The sequence below is a fragment of the Elephantulus edwardii genome, unplaced genomic scaffold (genome assembly GCF_000299155.1).
Source record: "Elephantulus edwardii isolate Elephantulus edwardi_28Jun2011 unplaced genomic scaffold, EleEdw1.0 scaffold00217, whole genome shotgun sequence".
Classification (NCBI taxonomy): domain Eukaryota; kingdom Metazoa; phylum Chordata; class Mammalia; order Macroscelidea; family Macroscelididae; genus Elephantulus; species Elephantulus edwardii.
In genome coordinates this window covers 3,964,057-3,975,768 of record NW_006399967.1, presented here as the reverse complement: position 1 = coordinate 3,975,768, position 11,712 = coordinate 3,964,057, and the positions used below count along the sequence as shown (strand labels likewise).

The window sequence follows — 11,712 nt, the reverse complement described above, 5'->3', positions numbered from 1 at the left end:
CCACCTGGCACGTCCACCCTGCCCTGCCCACCTGAGAACATCCACCCCCAGCCTTTTCTCCATCCGTTTCTTCCTCACTCAGCAGGGTGTTTGTGTGTCTGTGCGTGCGTGCCATCGGGTCCCTTCCCCACCTGTCCTGTGTTGCAGACCCACTCTGTCCTCCCCATCACTGACCATGGCCCCAGGCTACAGGGAGAAGGGGACCTGGGAGGGAGGCAAGGATCAGGGAGGAACAGCTGGTGCAGAGGTCCTGGGGGGCGTGGAGTTTGTTCAGGAAGCATCCAGGTCAGGGGCTGGGGCAGAGGGCAGAGTGGAGGGTGGGCAGGCTTGGGGATGGACACTGGACAGACTCTGGGACAGACTTGGGGATGGACACTGGACAGACTTGGGAATAGATTTGAGGATGGGCATTGGAGAGGCTCGGGGGACAGACTTGGGGACAGGTCCTGGGGATGGACACTGGAGCGGCTCTAGGACAGGAAAGCCGTGGTGGAATGGCTGAGTCACCCCTCTGGCTGCCATGCAGGCACAGGACAGAGGGGAGCAGGTGGCAGTCAATGGCCTTGAGTCTGCCCAGCTGGGGATGGCTTGGGGCCCTGAAGACACACCCCCTGCCTCAACCTCCCTTTCTGGGGAGTGGATGGTTCTGGGGATGGGCAGATCAGCAGTCCCATCATGGAGAGCAGGGCAGGGGGTAAAGGCTCCTCCTGAGCCCCAGGGTCAGAGAGTGGACGGAGAAGGGCAGCGGGGGGCACCTGTACGCTTGCAGGTCAGACCCCAGCGCCCTGCACACATTGCTCCGGTGCTCCATCTGCAGCCACAGCGCAGGTCTAGACCCTCGTGGTGGGCAGACCCCACCCCACGTCTCTGCAGAGTCTTTTAAGCCTGTGTACCCTCCCTGATGGTTCCGTGGCGAAGCGCTCAGCGGGTCCCCAGAAGGTCGCAGGTGGGAACTGCACTGGGGGGGGGGTGTGCACACGCACATGTGTGTTGTAACTGCCTCTGAAAACCTGCTGGAGAGCCAGGGGGCCCCGACAACAGCAGTGAGGGAGGGAGACGTGGTGTAAAACCCCGAGAAGGCCAGTGGCGAGAGGACCAAAGTGGGCAGAGCACCACGAGCCCAGGGAAGGGAGGTCACAGGACGTCAGGGGTCGGGTGGTGTGACGAGCAGTGATGGCAGCGTGGCTGGAGGGGGCAGGTGGGCTCCTCAGACAGGTCAGGGGCACCATGCAGAGCTGAAGGGCGACCGCGTGAGTGAACCAGCCTAGAAGCCCTGGTGGAGCAGAGAGAGGCGGGCTGTGCAGGAGGGGAGGCCCCCAGGCCGTGGGCTGCTGGGAGGGTGGCTTTATCACCAGAGCAGCCTGGTGTTCCCACCCTGCCCTCCGTCCTGGGGCCACCCCCCACCTGGAAATCAGGCCTTGGGGAGTGGCCTTATCTCCGCCTCGGCCTCAGAGCTGGTGTGTGGCATGTTGGGCACCTCTGTTGGGCATCTCAGGAGGTACCCCTTGAACCCAGGCCTGGGCTTGACCACTTGCCCGCGCCCAGCTCTGGCCCCTAGGCGAGGCGGGCAGTGCCGTGGGAGGCCCCACACCGGCCCCAGCTCCTGCTGCCTTGGGAACGGCTGGCCCCAGCTGGCCACGCTGGCCCACAGGGAGCAGAGCCAGAGGCTGAGCCCATAAAGCAGAGGCCTTTACTGCCGGCTTTGTTGTCCACCGCCCACCGCAGTGGCCATTAACACCACCCTCCACCCACAGCTGGAGGGCCCTACAGGACCCCCTTTATGGCCTTGCATTAATGCCCTGGCCCCCGAGCTCTGCCCGTACTCTGCTGCCTGGTCTGGGGAGTGGTCATCCGTCCCCAGCTGAACCCCCGCACAGGGAGCAGCTGTCCTCTGAGCCTCCACACCTGGAAAGCTCAGTCGTGAGGGCTCTGCTGGGGTCCTGGGCCGGGCATGGGCCCCAGGTTTGAGTCAGAATCTGGGGTGTGGACAGGGCCACCCTCTCTGTCCCTCCTTCCTGACCTATCCAGCTCATGGGGCCTGGGCTCATGGCCAAGTCACCCCTTTCCTGCCTCCGACTTCATGTGGCCGGCTAAAACCAGTTCCCCTCAGCTCAGACAGGGCCCTGTCCCAGGATGCTGGAGGGGGGTCCCGAGAGATGGTCCTGTTGGTGGCGATCAGCTCTGGGGGTGGAGACCCAGGACAGGACAGACGGACAAGTGTGTGCATGTCTGCAGGACAGTCCAGCTGCCACACATCCCCTGCAGGTCCCAGCCTCCCTGACCGCCAGAAATGCCAGCAAGAATGCAGGTCGGCCAGTCTGGGCAGCTGGCCTCTGCACAGCCTGGCTATCCATGGCCTGGCTCGGGCTCTGGGGTCCCCGGCCCATTTTTGGGAGCCCCTGCATTGTCCTCATTCCCCAGATGGAGAAACCGAGGCCCAGAGAGGGGCAGGATGGCTGGGGCCTAGATGGTGACTTCAAGCCCCCAGCCCTGAGTCTGAGCTCAGCAGCCCATCCCCAGAGCTTAATTAGAAGCTTGGTGTGTGTGGGCAGCGTTTCTGTGTCCCAAGTCCCTCCTTCCAGAGCTCCGCTCTCTAATTATCTCCGGCCACTTCCCCCACACGCCCCGCCTGCCCTCCTGCTGCCCGCCAGTCCTGAGCTGCAGTCAGCAGGGCCAGGGACTGTCCTTAATGCACTTGACAGTCGGGGAAACCAAGTCACGGGGTCACATGGCCAAGGGTGGCACTGGTGGCACCGGGGCGGAGCCTGGGCAGGGTCTCTCTAGTCTGGACGGGGTCTCCAGCCTCTGTACTCTTCTGCGTGGCTGCGGTGGTGGGTTGAGTAGCAAACCCCTAAAGGTCGTGCACGCTGCAGCCAAGTGGCCCTGACAGAGGTCAGACAGAGGGGACAGAGGCAGAGATGGGGGCGAGGTGGGCACTGACCCCCAGCCACCTGTGACTCCCCAAAGCTGGGTGAGACCAGGAAGGGCCCTCTGCTGGCACCTCTGGAGGGAGCCTGACCCGACACACTCTGGTTGGGGCTCCGGCCCCCGAGGCTAAGTCAGTCTGATCTGCATGCAGCATACACCCTCACCCCCCGCAAGGTGTGGGACCTTCTCAGATGTGTCTGTCCAGCTCACCTCCCTCTGTCATGACGCACCATGGGTGTCTGACCACACCGTGGGGTTAGGAGGCATCTGGACTCTTGTCAGTGGCTCTGGGGCTGGGCTGCCTGGGCCTCTGTGTTTACATCTGGGCAATGGGGAGAAGCCCAGCTTGGCACCTCTAACCAGCCCACCCGCTGCTTCCACAGCTGTATGAACTGGACGGGGACCCCAGGAGGAAGGAATTCCTGGACGACTTGTTCAGCTTCATGCAGAAGCGAGGTGAGGAGGGGTCCCCACTGCTGGGTGAGCTCACCTTCCCCCCTGATTTTCAGAGAGGGAAACAGACCCCAAGGGGATCAGACCCCCCCAGCCCACACAGGCAGGAAGGGGGGGCGGAGAAGAGCCAGCACTGGCCTTCTCTTTGTCCAGGGCCTCCACAGTCCCTCCCACAGCCAGAAGCTTCTGTAAACACAGCCCAGCCAGGCTGGCGGGAGGAGATGAAAGGGGAGGGCGCCCAGCCCAGACCCGCACTGCCCAGTGGCCTGGGGTTAACCCCTCCATGCCGGGGCCAGTTAGCCAAGATGGGCCCCATCGGCGTTATCGGCCCAGCCCAGCCCTGTCCTGGACTTGGCTGCCCCTCGTGCAGCCTGAGAGGCCCCCAACTCCGTTAAGCATGCCTTTTGCCTGTCCAAGCTCCCTACCCAGGCTGGAGTCCAGAGCCAGCCCACAGTGGAGTGGCCGGCCACTGGGCACAGTGCTTGGTGTCCGGGAGGACTTAGGAGGGACAGAGCTGCCAGAGTCAGGTCGAAGCAGGGACCCCTGTTGCTGCAGTCCACACCGCCACACGGGGCTTCACTGGTCTGTTCCCACTGGTCCTGCCCCACTCACCAAGTTGGCACTCCCAGAGTGCAGGACCCTACAAACTGCTTTGTACCCCTCAAAACCCCAGCCCCTGGACCCCTTCTTCCTAGCCATCACCATGGGCCCCTCCTCCCTGCCACTGGGATCCTTTGGAGCTGAGAGTCTGTGACATCCCCCACCCTGCACACTGGGTTTTCCCCACAAGCCCCTTCTGTGCTGATGACAGGCAAAGGAATTTCTCCCACATCACCCTGCTTCTTCCAGAATTCTCAGGGGGCTGGAAACCAGGGCAGGGGTCCTGGTGGCAGCCCGCAGCTTTCTCCCTCTGAGCCTGCTGTTTCCTCGGCGACAGCCCCACCTTCCTGATCTACCCCTGCCCGGCCCACTGTGATGGGTCTTCTCTCCAATCCCAGCCCCTCTCAGAGCCCCAACCTTCCTGAGGCTGGGCCCACGGTCCCCTCCCCTGTCCTAGATTCTGGGGCCAGGGGGATACAGCTAGAAGGGCTGTGGCCACTGCTTAGGACCCCACGATTACAGAACTCTGGAATTTGGGACATGCTGGGAAACAGGGTCCTCAGAGGAACAGGGCTCTTCCAGGGATGGGGAGGAAGTGGGGCCCCAGCCTCAGTGGGGCCTGCAGCTCGATGGGGCTGCTGGACACTGGACCGCTTGTGAGTGAGGAGTGGGAAGCCCAGATGTCAGGACCTTTGGAGCTGAGGTATTGGGGTGCTGGAGAGTGCAGGACAAGGTGGAGAGGCAGACATAAAGCCACAGAGTGGGGTCAGCCCTGAGGGTCTGAGCTAGCCCACACCCCCCTCAGCACAGTCCATCTCTCTTCCCTCCCACCCCTGCATCCCCCGGCTGCGAGGGTGAACCATCCCTCAACCCGGGAGGGTGCTAGGTCGCTGGAGGCAGGGGAACTGGTGCTGCTGAGGTGGGTGTCGGTGAGGACACACACACAGGCCTGGCTTCCTCCACGTGACCCCGGCCAGTCCCCAGGCACTGCCCCATCTCTGGGGTTGACACTGCGGGTGGCCTGAGTTACAGCTGGGGAACACCACTCGGCAGTCACAACCCCAGGATGCCCCACCCCAGGGAATGACCGCAGAGCTAGCAGGCGAGAGCCAGGCTGTCCTCACCCGCCCTTGCCCACAGGCACGCCAGTGAACCGCATCCCGATCATGGCCAAGCAGGTGCTGGACCTGTTCATGCTGTACGTGCTGGTGACCGAGAAGGGCGGCCTGGTCGAGGTCATCAACAAGAAGCTGTGGCGGGAGATCACCAAAGGCCTTAACCTGCCCACCTCCATCACCAGCGCCGCCTTCACGCTGCGCACCCAGTAAGCACCGGGCCGCCCCTGGGCACGCGGGCCTGGCCTCCGCGGCCGCCGGGCAGTCCTCAGCTGCACAGACACGGGAGCGCTGACCCATGAGGGGACACAGGCTGGGTCAGACCTGGCGAAGGTGGAGATGGCCTCGGGAGTAGGTGGGGCGCTCACAGGGACTCAGCAGGCAAGTGCTATCCTGGGCTTGGGCCCATCTGCCTCCGTCTGGGACATGAACATGGAGTTTCTGGGCTTGTTCACACTTCAGTGAATGAAATCTGGAGGACTAGGAGCAGCTGTAATTGCCCAGCTGCTACCTGCAAGGTTGGTGGTTTGAATCCACCCCCCAGCTCTGGGGAGAATGATGAGGCCATCATCTCCCGTGACCCCGGGGAGACAGCCTGGAGCCAGCATCGGGGTGGCACGCGGGGCAGCTCCACGCGCTGGTGCTGCAGGAAGAGGGACGCCCTAGTGGACACTCAGGAGCAGACGTGCATCCGTTAGTAGTGTAGGAGGTTGGAGGTTCAAATTCAAGGCACCGGCTCCAGGCGAAGGTCCCCTCTCCTCTCAGCAGTGGAGGAAGTCCTGTCCTTCTGGACCTGAGGGTCTAGCGTTCACGGGAGGCCTCCATGTGCCCTGGCATCCACAGTGCAGGGACCACAGGGCCAGAAGGATGCCCTCCAGGCAGGCATTAGTTCTGGTGGTGCTGGGCGCCTGCCCCGGCTGCCTGCTGTCTTCTCTGTAGCGATGTGAAGGGTCACCGCTGGGAAAGCCCCCTTCTGTCTGATCCAGTCCCACGTTCCGCCCTTCACCCTCCTAGACCTGGGCTTGTCAGGTCCAGGGCAGTGCCAGTGCTCACACACGTGTCTTCGCGGCCCTGTCCTCGGTGACGATGGGTCCTGTGGACCTGTCGCCTCAGATACGTGGCCTGGCTCCATGTCCAGCCAGCGCAGCGCCGCTCAGTGGGGGCTTTGATGCTGAACAGGTTTCAGAGGAGCCTCCAGGCTGAAGGAGACAAGGGAGCAGGGCCTGGCAACATGCTGCAGGGGAACAGCCCTCCGGGGTCCCCGGGGCCCCCCGGTCAGAGCGGATCTGCCCGAGACAGCAGAGGACATCGCCGACGGGAGGCAGGGCAGAGGAAGCTTACTCTGCACCGCAGGATGCCAACCTACCCCCATTCCCTACCTTCCCGCAGGTACATGAAGTACCTGTACCCCTACGAGTGCGAGAAGCGGGGCCTCAGCAGCCCCAATGAACTCCAGGCGGCCATTGACAGCAACCGGCGGGAGGGCCGGCGCCAGAGCTTTGGGGGCGCCCTGTTCACCTACTCACCAGGTGGGGCACACGGTATGCTGTCCTCTCCCAAGCTGCCTGTGCCATCCCTGGGCCTGGCCGCCAGCACCAATGGCAGTTCCATCCCCCCAGCGCCCAAGATCAAAAAAGGTGAGGCCTGGGGCCTGAGGACCTGGAGTCGGGGTTTGGGGGCTGGGGGCATGGAGCCAAGGGTTGGGAGCTCGGGGCGGGGGGGGGGTGGCTGGAGCTGGGGGACTGGAGCCTACACCACTTCCCCTTTCTGTGCAGCCAAGGTCCCTCAGCTTGGCATGAGAATGGGTACTCAGTCCTGCAGAGTCAGACATTATTCATTGTGCCCTGCTCTCTCCTTACCCTGTGGCAGGCAAGAGTAATCAATCCATTGTTATCACAGATGTAGTTGACTGAGCCATTAGCCAATCCTGAAGCTACTGCTCGGTGTCCCTGGACACTGTCCCTGGACACTGGACACTGTCCCTGGACAAGCCACTGCCCCTTTCTGAGCCCTGTGCTCCTTGTTGAGAGCAGTTGAGAATGTCGGCTGGGGTGCCCCAAGGTGCACTGTGTCGAAGTGTCAGCACCCATTTCTCACACCCGCCATGTGGAGTGGCGTCTCTCTGCCTCCTCAGATTGGTCTGACTGTGGTCCCTGTGGTGGCACTGGATTCTATTAAGAGCCTGTTCATTTCCCGGCATGTTATAAGGAGAGACAGACAGGTCCTTGGAGAGGGACATCATGCTTGGTAGAGTGGAGGGACGGCGCAGGAGGGGAAGACCCTCTATGAGGTGGACTGATTCAGTGACTGGGGTAATCGGGATGGGTGTGTCGGAGGCGGTGTGATTGGCACAGGATAGAGCAGGGTTTAGGGATGTTGTACACAGGGTCGCTATGAGTCGCAAACGACTCGACGGCACATAACAACAACACCACTTCCCGAGAGGGGGACTGACACCCAGCAGTGACGCGGCCTCTTCAGGCTTCTGCTGGCCGCCAACACCCCATCTCTCTCTAGAGGAGGACTCGGCCATCCCCATCACAGTCCCAGGACGCCTGCCAGTCTCCTTGGCGGGTCACCCCGTAGTAGCAGCCCAGGCCGCAGCAGTCCAGGCCGCAGCTGCCCAGGCAGCCGTGGCAGCACAGGCCGCTGCCCTGGAGCAGCTTCGAGAGAAGCTGGAGTCTGGGGAGCCTCCTGAGAAGAAGATGGCCCTGGTGGCCGACGAGCAGCAACGCTTCATGCAGCGGGCCCTGCAGCAGAACTTCCTGGCCATGACCGCCCAGCTGCCCATGAGCATACGGATCAATAGTCAAGGTACTGGCCAGGTGCTGAGACTCGTGTCCTGTGTGTGGAACTGAGACCAACCTGTAGCCACCATATGTAAAGAGTGCTTGCAAATCAATAAGGAAAAAAAAAGAAGGCAGGCAAACTGTGATGGAGCAGTGGCTAGAGAAGCCCATGGCAGAATCCTGGCCAGCTGTTAGAAGGCCAGGGTGTGCCCGCTTCTCCAAGAGTTATGGGACAAACTTGGATAAACATGTTCCCATTCTTGAGTAATTCCTAGGCAACGGGTGTGTGCACGGGGACAGTTGGTGAAGACGGTAATAGGGGGGTGCGGTGGAGGCTGGCGGGAGCAGACCCCCAGCCAGATGTGTGGATTGGAACGCTGTCCCTCTTCCCACAGCCGCGGAGAGCCGCCAGGACGCGGCAGTGAGCGTGAGTGGTGCCAACGGCAGTAACAGCATCAGCATGTCCGTGGAGATCAACGGCGTCATGTACACAGGTGGGCACAGACCCTGCTGGCCCTTTCTCGCCAGCGGTGACCCAGGAAGTTGGGGGCTGGAGCCCAGATGAGGGTGCGCAGAGCAAGCGGGGCTGTGTGGTATGACGGGCCTCCCGACGAGGCTGGAATGAGGTGCCCTGTGCAGTTGGGTGGCATGGACCCATCAGGTTAGCAGTTCAAACCCTCGCAGGGGCGTGAGGCCAGGTCATGCACAGCCTCAGAAACCCCGTGAGTGCGGTTCTGGACCCCGCGTGCCGGGGTCGTTGTCAGTGGGTCTGGTCCTTGCGTGCAAGGGTCGTTGTCAACGTGCAGGGGTCCTCTGCCGGAGTAATGCCGAACGTGAGCTCTGCGCATGCGCGGCGCATGCCCAGCACAGCGCACCCGCAGATACATGTCAATTAAGTTGATTCCATTGCCAGTGACGCCACTCCAGGCCTAGGGCCACCAGGGGGCGCTGCGTGGGAGGGGCGCGCGCGCGTGCGTGCTCGCGCCCGTGGCGTCTGAGCATGCGCACACGCTCCAGGAGCGCTCGCTGGTCTTAGGAGTCCTCTGCGCGCGTGTGCGTGTGTGTTGGAGCCTGTGCGTGTGTTCTGTGTGCACCCATGACGTGTGCGTGTGTTGCATGTGCACGTGTTTTAGTGCGCGTGCACGCATGATGCGTGCGTGTGTGTTGCATGTGCACGTGTTTCGAGTGCGCGTGCACCGTGACGTGTGTGTGCATGCCTGCGTGTGCACTGTAGGACGAGGAGGGTGCGTGCAGGGTGTCCCGCGTCCCCGTGGGTGCTTTCTGACCTGCCTCTCTCGTCCTGCTTTAGGAGTGCTGTTTGCTCAGCCGCAGGCCCCCACGCCCCCCTCAGCGCCCAGCAAAGGCGGCAGCGGCGGCGGGGGGACCCGAGCAGCCAGCAGCGGGACCAGCAGCAGCTCTGGTGGCCAGGCCGGCCCCGCAGGGCTGTCCGCAGCCCCCACGTCTTCTACCTCAAATAACTCATTGCCTTAACCACGTGGCTCCCCACCCTCGCCCCGGAGCCCGCCAGGCCCGGCAGCATCGGTCCAGGTGCACCAGGCCGGGGCCAGGATGGCAGAGGAGACGGGTGGGAGCGGAGTGACCACAGAGGAGCCACAGCTGACGCCAAAAAGCAGAGAGAAAAGTATATACATATATATATCTATAAAGAAAATTTAATAAACAGGGGCAACCAAGGAACACTTGAATTTCTCAGGTTTTAGACATTCAGAGAGATGGATTGTGAGAATAGCAAAGACAGCAGAGGAAATCACAAGAGAGGCTTCCCCAGCCTTCGGGGCCTCATGTGCCCCGCCCCAGCTTTCTGGGGTTTCATGTGGCCCCGGGGGACCCACAGCTCTGGTGTCTGTTTCAGACCGTTGCAATGTATGGCCAATCCTGTTTACCTCATACATCCCTGCACTGTGTGTTTTCATTTTTTTTGTCTTTTTATTTTATTCATCACACGAGCTCCTTTTGTTAAATGAAACCCCTGAGCCAACATCAGCTGGATATTTTTTTCCCCTTGTTGCTTTTGGAAACCTTTTTTTTTTTTAACATTATTTTAAAGAAATAACGTTCAAGCTATATAGGGTTTTTAAGAGGTTTTGGGGTTTGTTTTGTAAATATTCTATTTTATTTTTCAGTGGGGGGAGGGCATCAGACCTTAGTGAAAGGAGATATATATCTATATGTTTATTCAGGGAAACTGAACTTGAAGAAGCAGAGGTGGGGAAGGGAAAAAACCTTCAAAACCAACAACAATACCCGAGTGTAATAACTTTGTGTTTTTCCCATGATGTTGGGACTGCTTTGTGAATTTCCTGAAGGCACTGGGCAGCAGGCTGGCCCGGGACACTAGCCCCAGGTGTCTGAGGGACTCAGGTGCCCAGGACATTGTGCTCCGTGACCAGTGGCTGTACCATCCTGGGTTCTTGTCTCTGTATCCCCATCTGCTCTCCCCATCGCGTCTCCTGCCAGGACCCTGAAAGTCTTAACCAGAAACTTGAAGGTGCTTGCAGTTGGGGGGGACCCTTCTCAGGGTTGGCGTGGCCTGGGCGACCCCCCCGGCTGGGCCTGGACTCTGTCCTCTTCCCGGAGCGGCCTGCAGGAGGAAGCGGGCCAGCTGTGCTGGAGGATGGGGGGCCGCTCTCTCCCTCTGTTGCCTTTCCATCCCCTGTGCCGTCAGCTCTTGGGTGGTGCTGCACCCTCCCTTCCCGCCACTCCTGCATCTGATGTGCCCCCCAATTAGAAGGTGGGCATGGGGCACAGAGCTGAGCGGGGGACTTGCTCCCAATCGCCCTAATGCCCCACAGTCCCCAGGGCGCTGTGTGTCTTGGGGGTGGGGGAGACTGGGGTGTCTTCCTCGCCACATTTACACTGGTTTTGATTTCTCTAGGGTGTGAGTAAGCCTGCTGTTCCTGGGCTCTAGCCTGTAATTGGGCCCCAGGAGCCGCAGGGGCTGGGGTGAGGCGGGTGGCCGCCTCCTGGGCCCAGGCGGGTCCCAGGCATCGGTTCAGTTGTCCTGGAGACGTCCTCTGGGGCTGGGGGCTGCACCATGTCTCAGGAGGAACCCCTCTCTCTATGATATGTCTCAGGGTTGCTGGTGTCCCCACCTTCCTGGAGGGGTGGGTGCTGGCATCAGGGTTTCCTCTCCAGCTTCTAAAAGGTTCACCCTTTCACTTTCTCTCTCGGCAAATGCTGGAAAAGCACAATCCCTGAGGGAAGGCCCTGCTGTCCGCAGGAAGGGGCGCCACCTCTCCCTAGTCCGAGAACCCCCTGGCGGGGCACCGTTGCCTTCACCCCACCCCCTCCTTCCTGCCCCCTCCTCCACCTGCCTTCTGGGGTGTCTCCTACCCCTCTAATACGGGGGAGGGCCTCTGAGGAAATATCTATCTGCCTTTCTACCTCAGGACTCATTTCTGTGCTCACCTGCCCCTACGTGGTGGGACTGCACGTACAGGGCCGTCACTTGCTAACCTCGCTGCCACCTCTGCTCTGAGTGGGTCTCAGGCAGTGTGGGGGGGTTGGTGTTAGTAGGCTTCTGAGCTGCAGGGGGCCATCGGCCCTGTGCCCTGCGGGTGGAATTCTAACTTGGGACAGTGCCTGCCGTGGTGGGGATGGGCCCTCGATGAGGCCTGGCCCTTATCCACTCTTACCCGAGCCGTTGGGACCCCTAATTTCTGATGCTCTGGGCCAGGCAGGCCCTGTCCCAGCTCAGGAGTCTCCACTCAACCCCCTAACACCCCCACACCACCTTCCAGCCAGCACCTGTTGATGAGAAAGGGGCGCTTTCTGGGGTACAGCACACCACCCCCCTTATGCAAACT

General features: G+C 61.3%; 1 protein-coding gene across 1 annotated transcript in view; it reads left to right on the top strand.

Moving 5' to 3' along the window:
• The window catches only part of ARID3A (AT rich interactive domain 3A (BRIGHT-like)), a 28,512-nt gene extending 19,136 nt beyond the window's left edge, over positions 1-9,376 (top strand). Inside the window, exons 3-8 of the mRNA XM_006897947.1 lie at positions 3,312-3,384; positions 5,122-5,305; positions 6,486-6,733; positions 7,614-7,910; positions 8,281-8,379; positions 9,195-9,376. Coding sequence (XP_006898009.1) covers positions 3,312-3,384; positions 5,122-5,305; positions 6,486-6,733; positions 7,614-7,910; positions 8,281-8,379; positions 9,195-9,376 — 1,083 coding nt within the window. The remainder of the gene's footprint in view (positions 1-3,311; positions 3,385-5,121; positions 5,306-6,485; positions 6,734-7,613; positions 7,911-8,280; positions 8,380-9,194) is intronic.
• Positions 9,377-11,712: the final 2,336 nt, after the last annotated feature.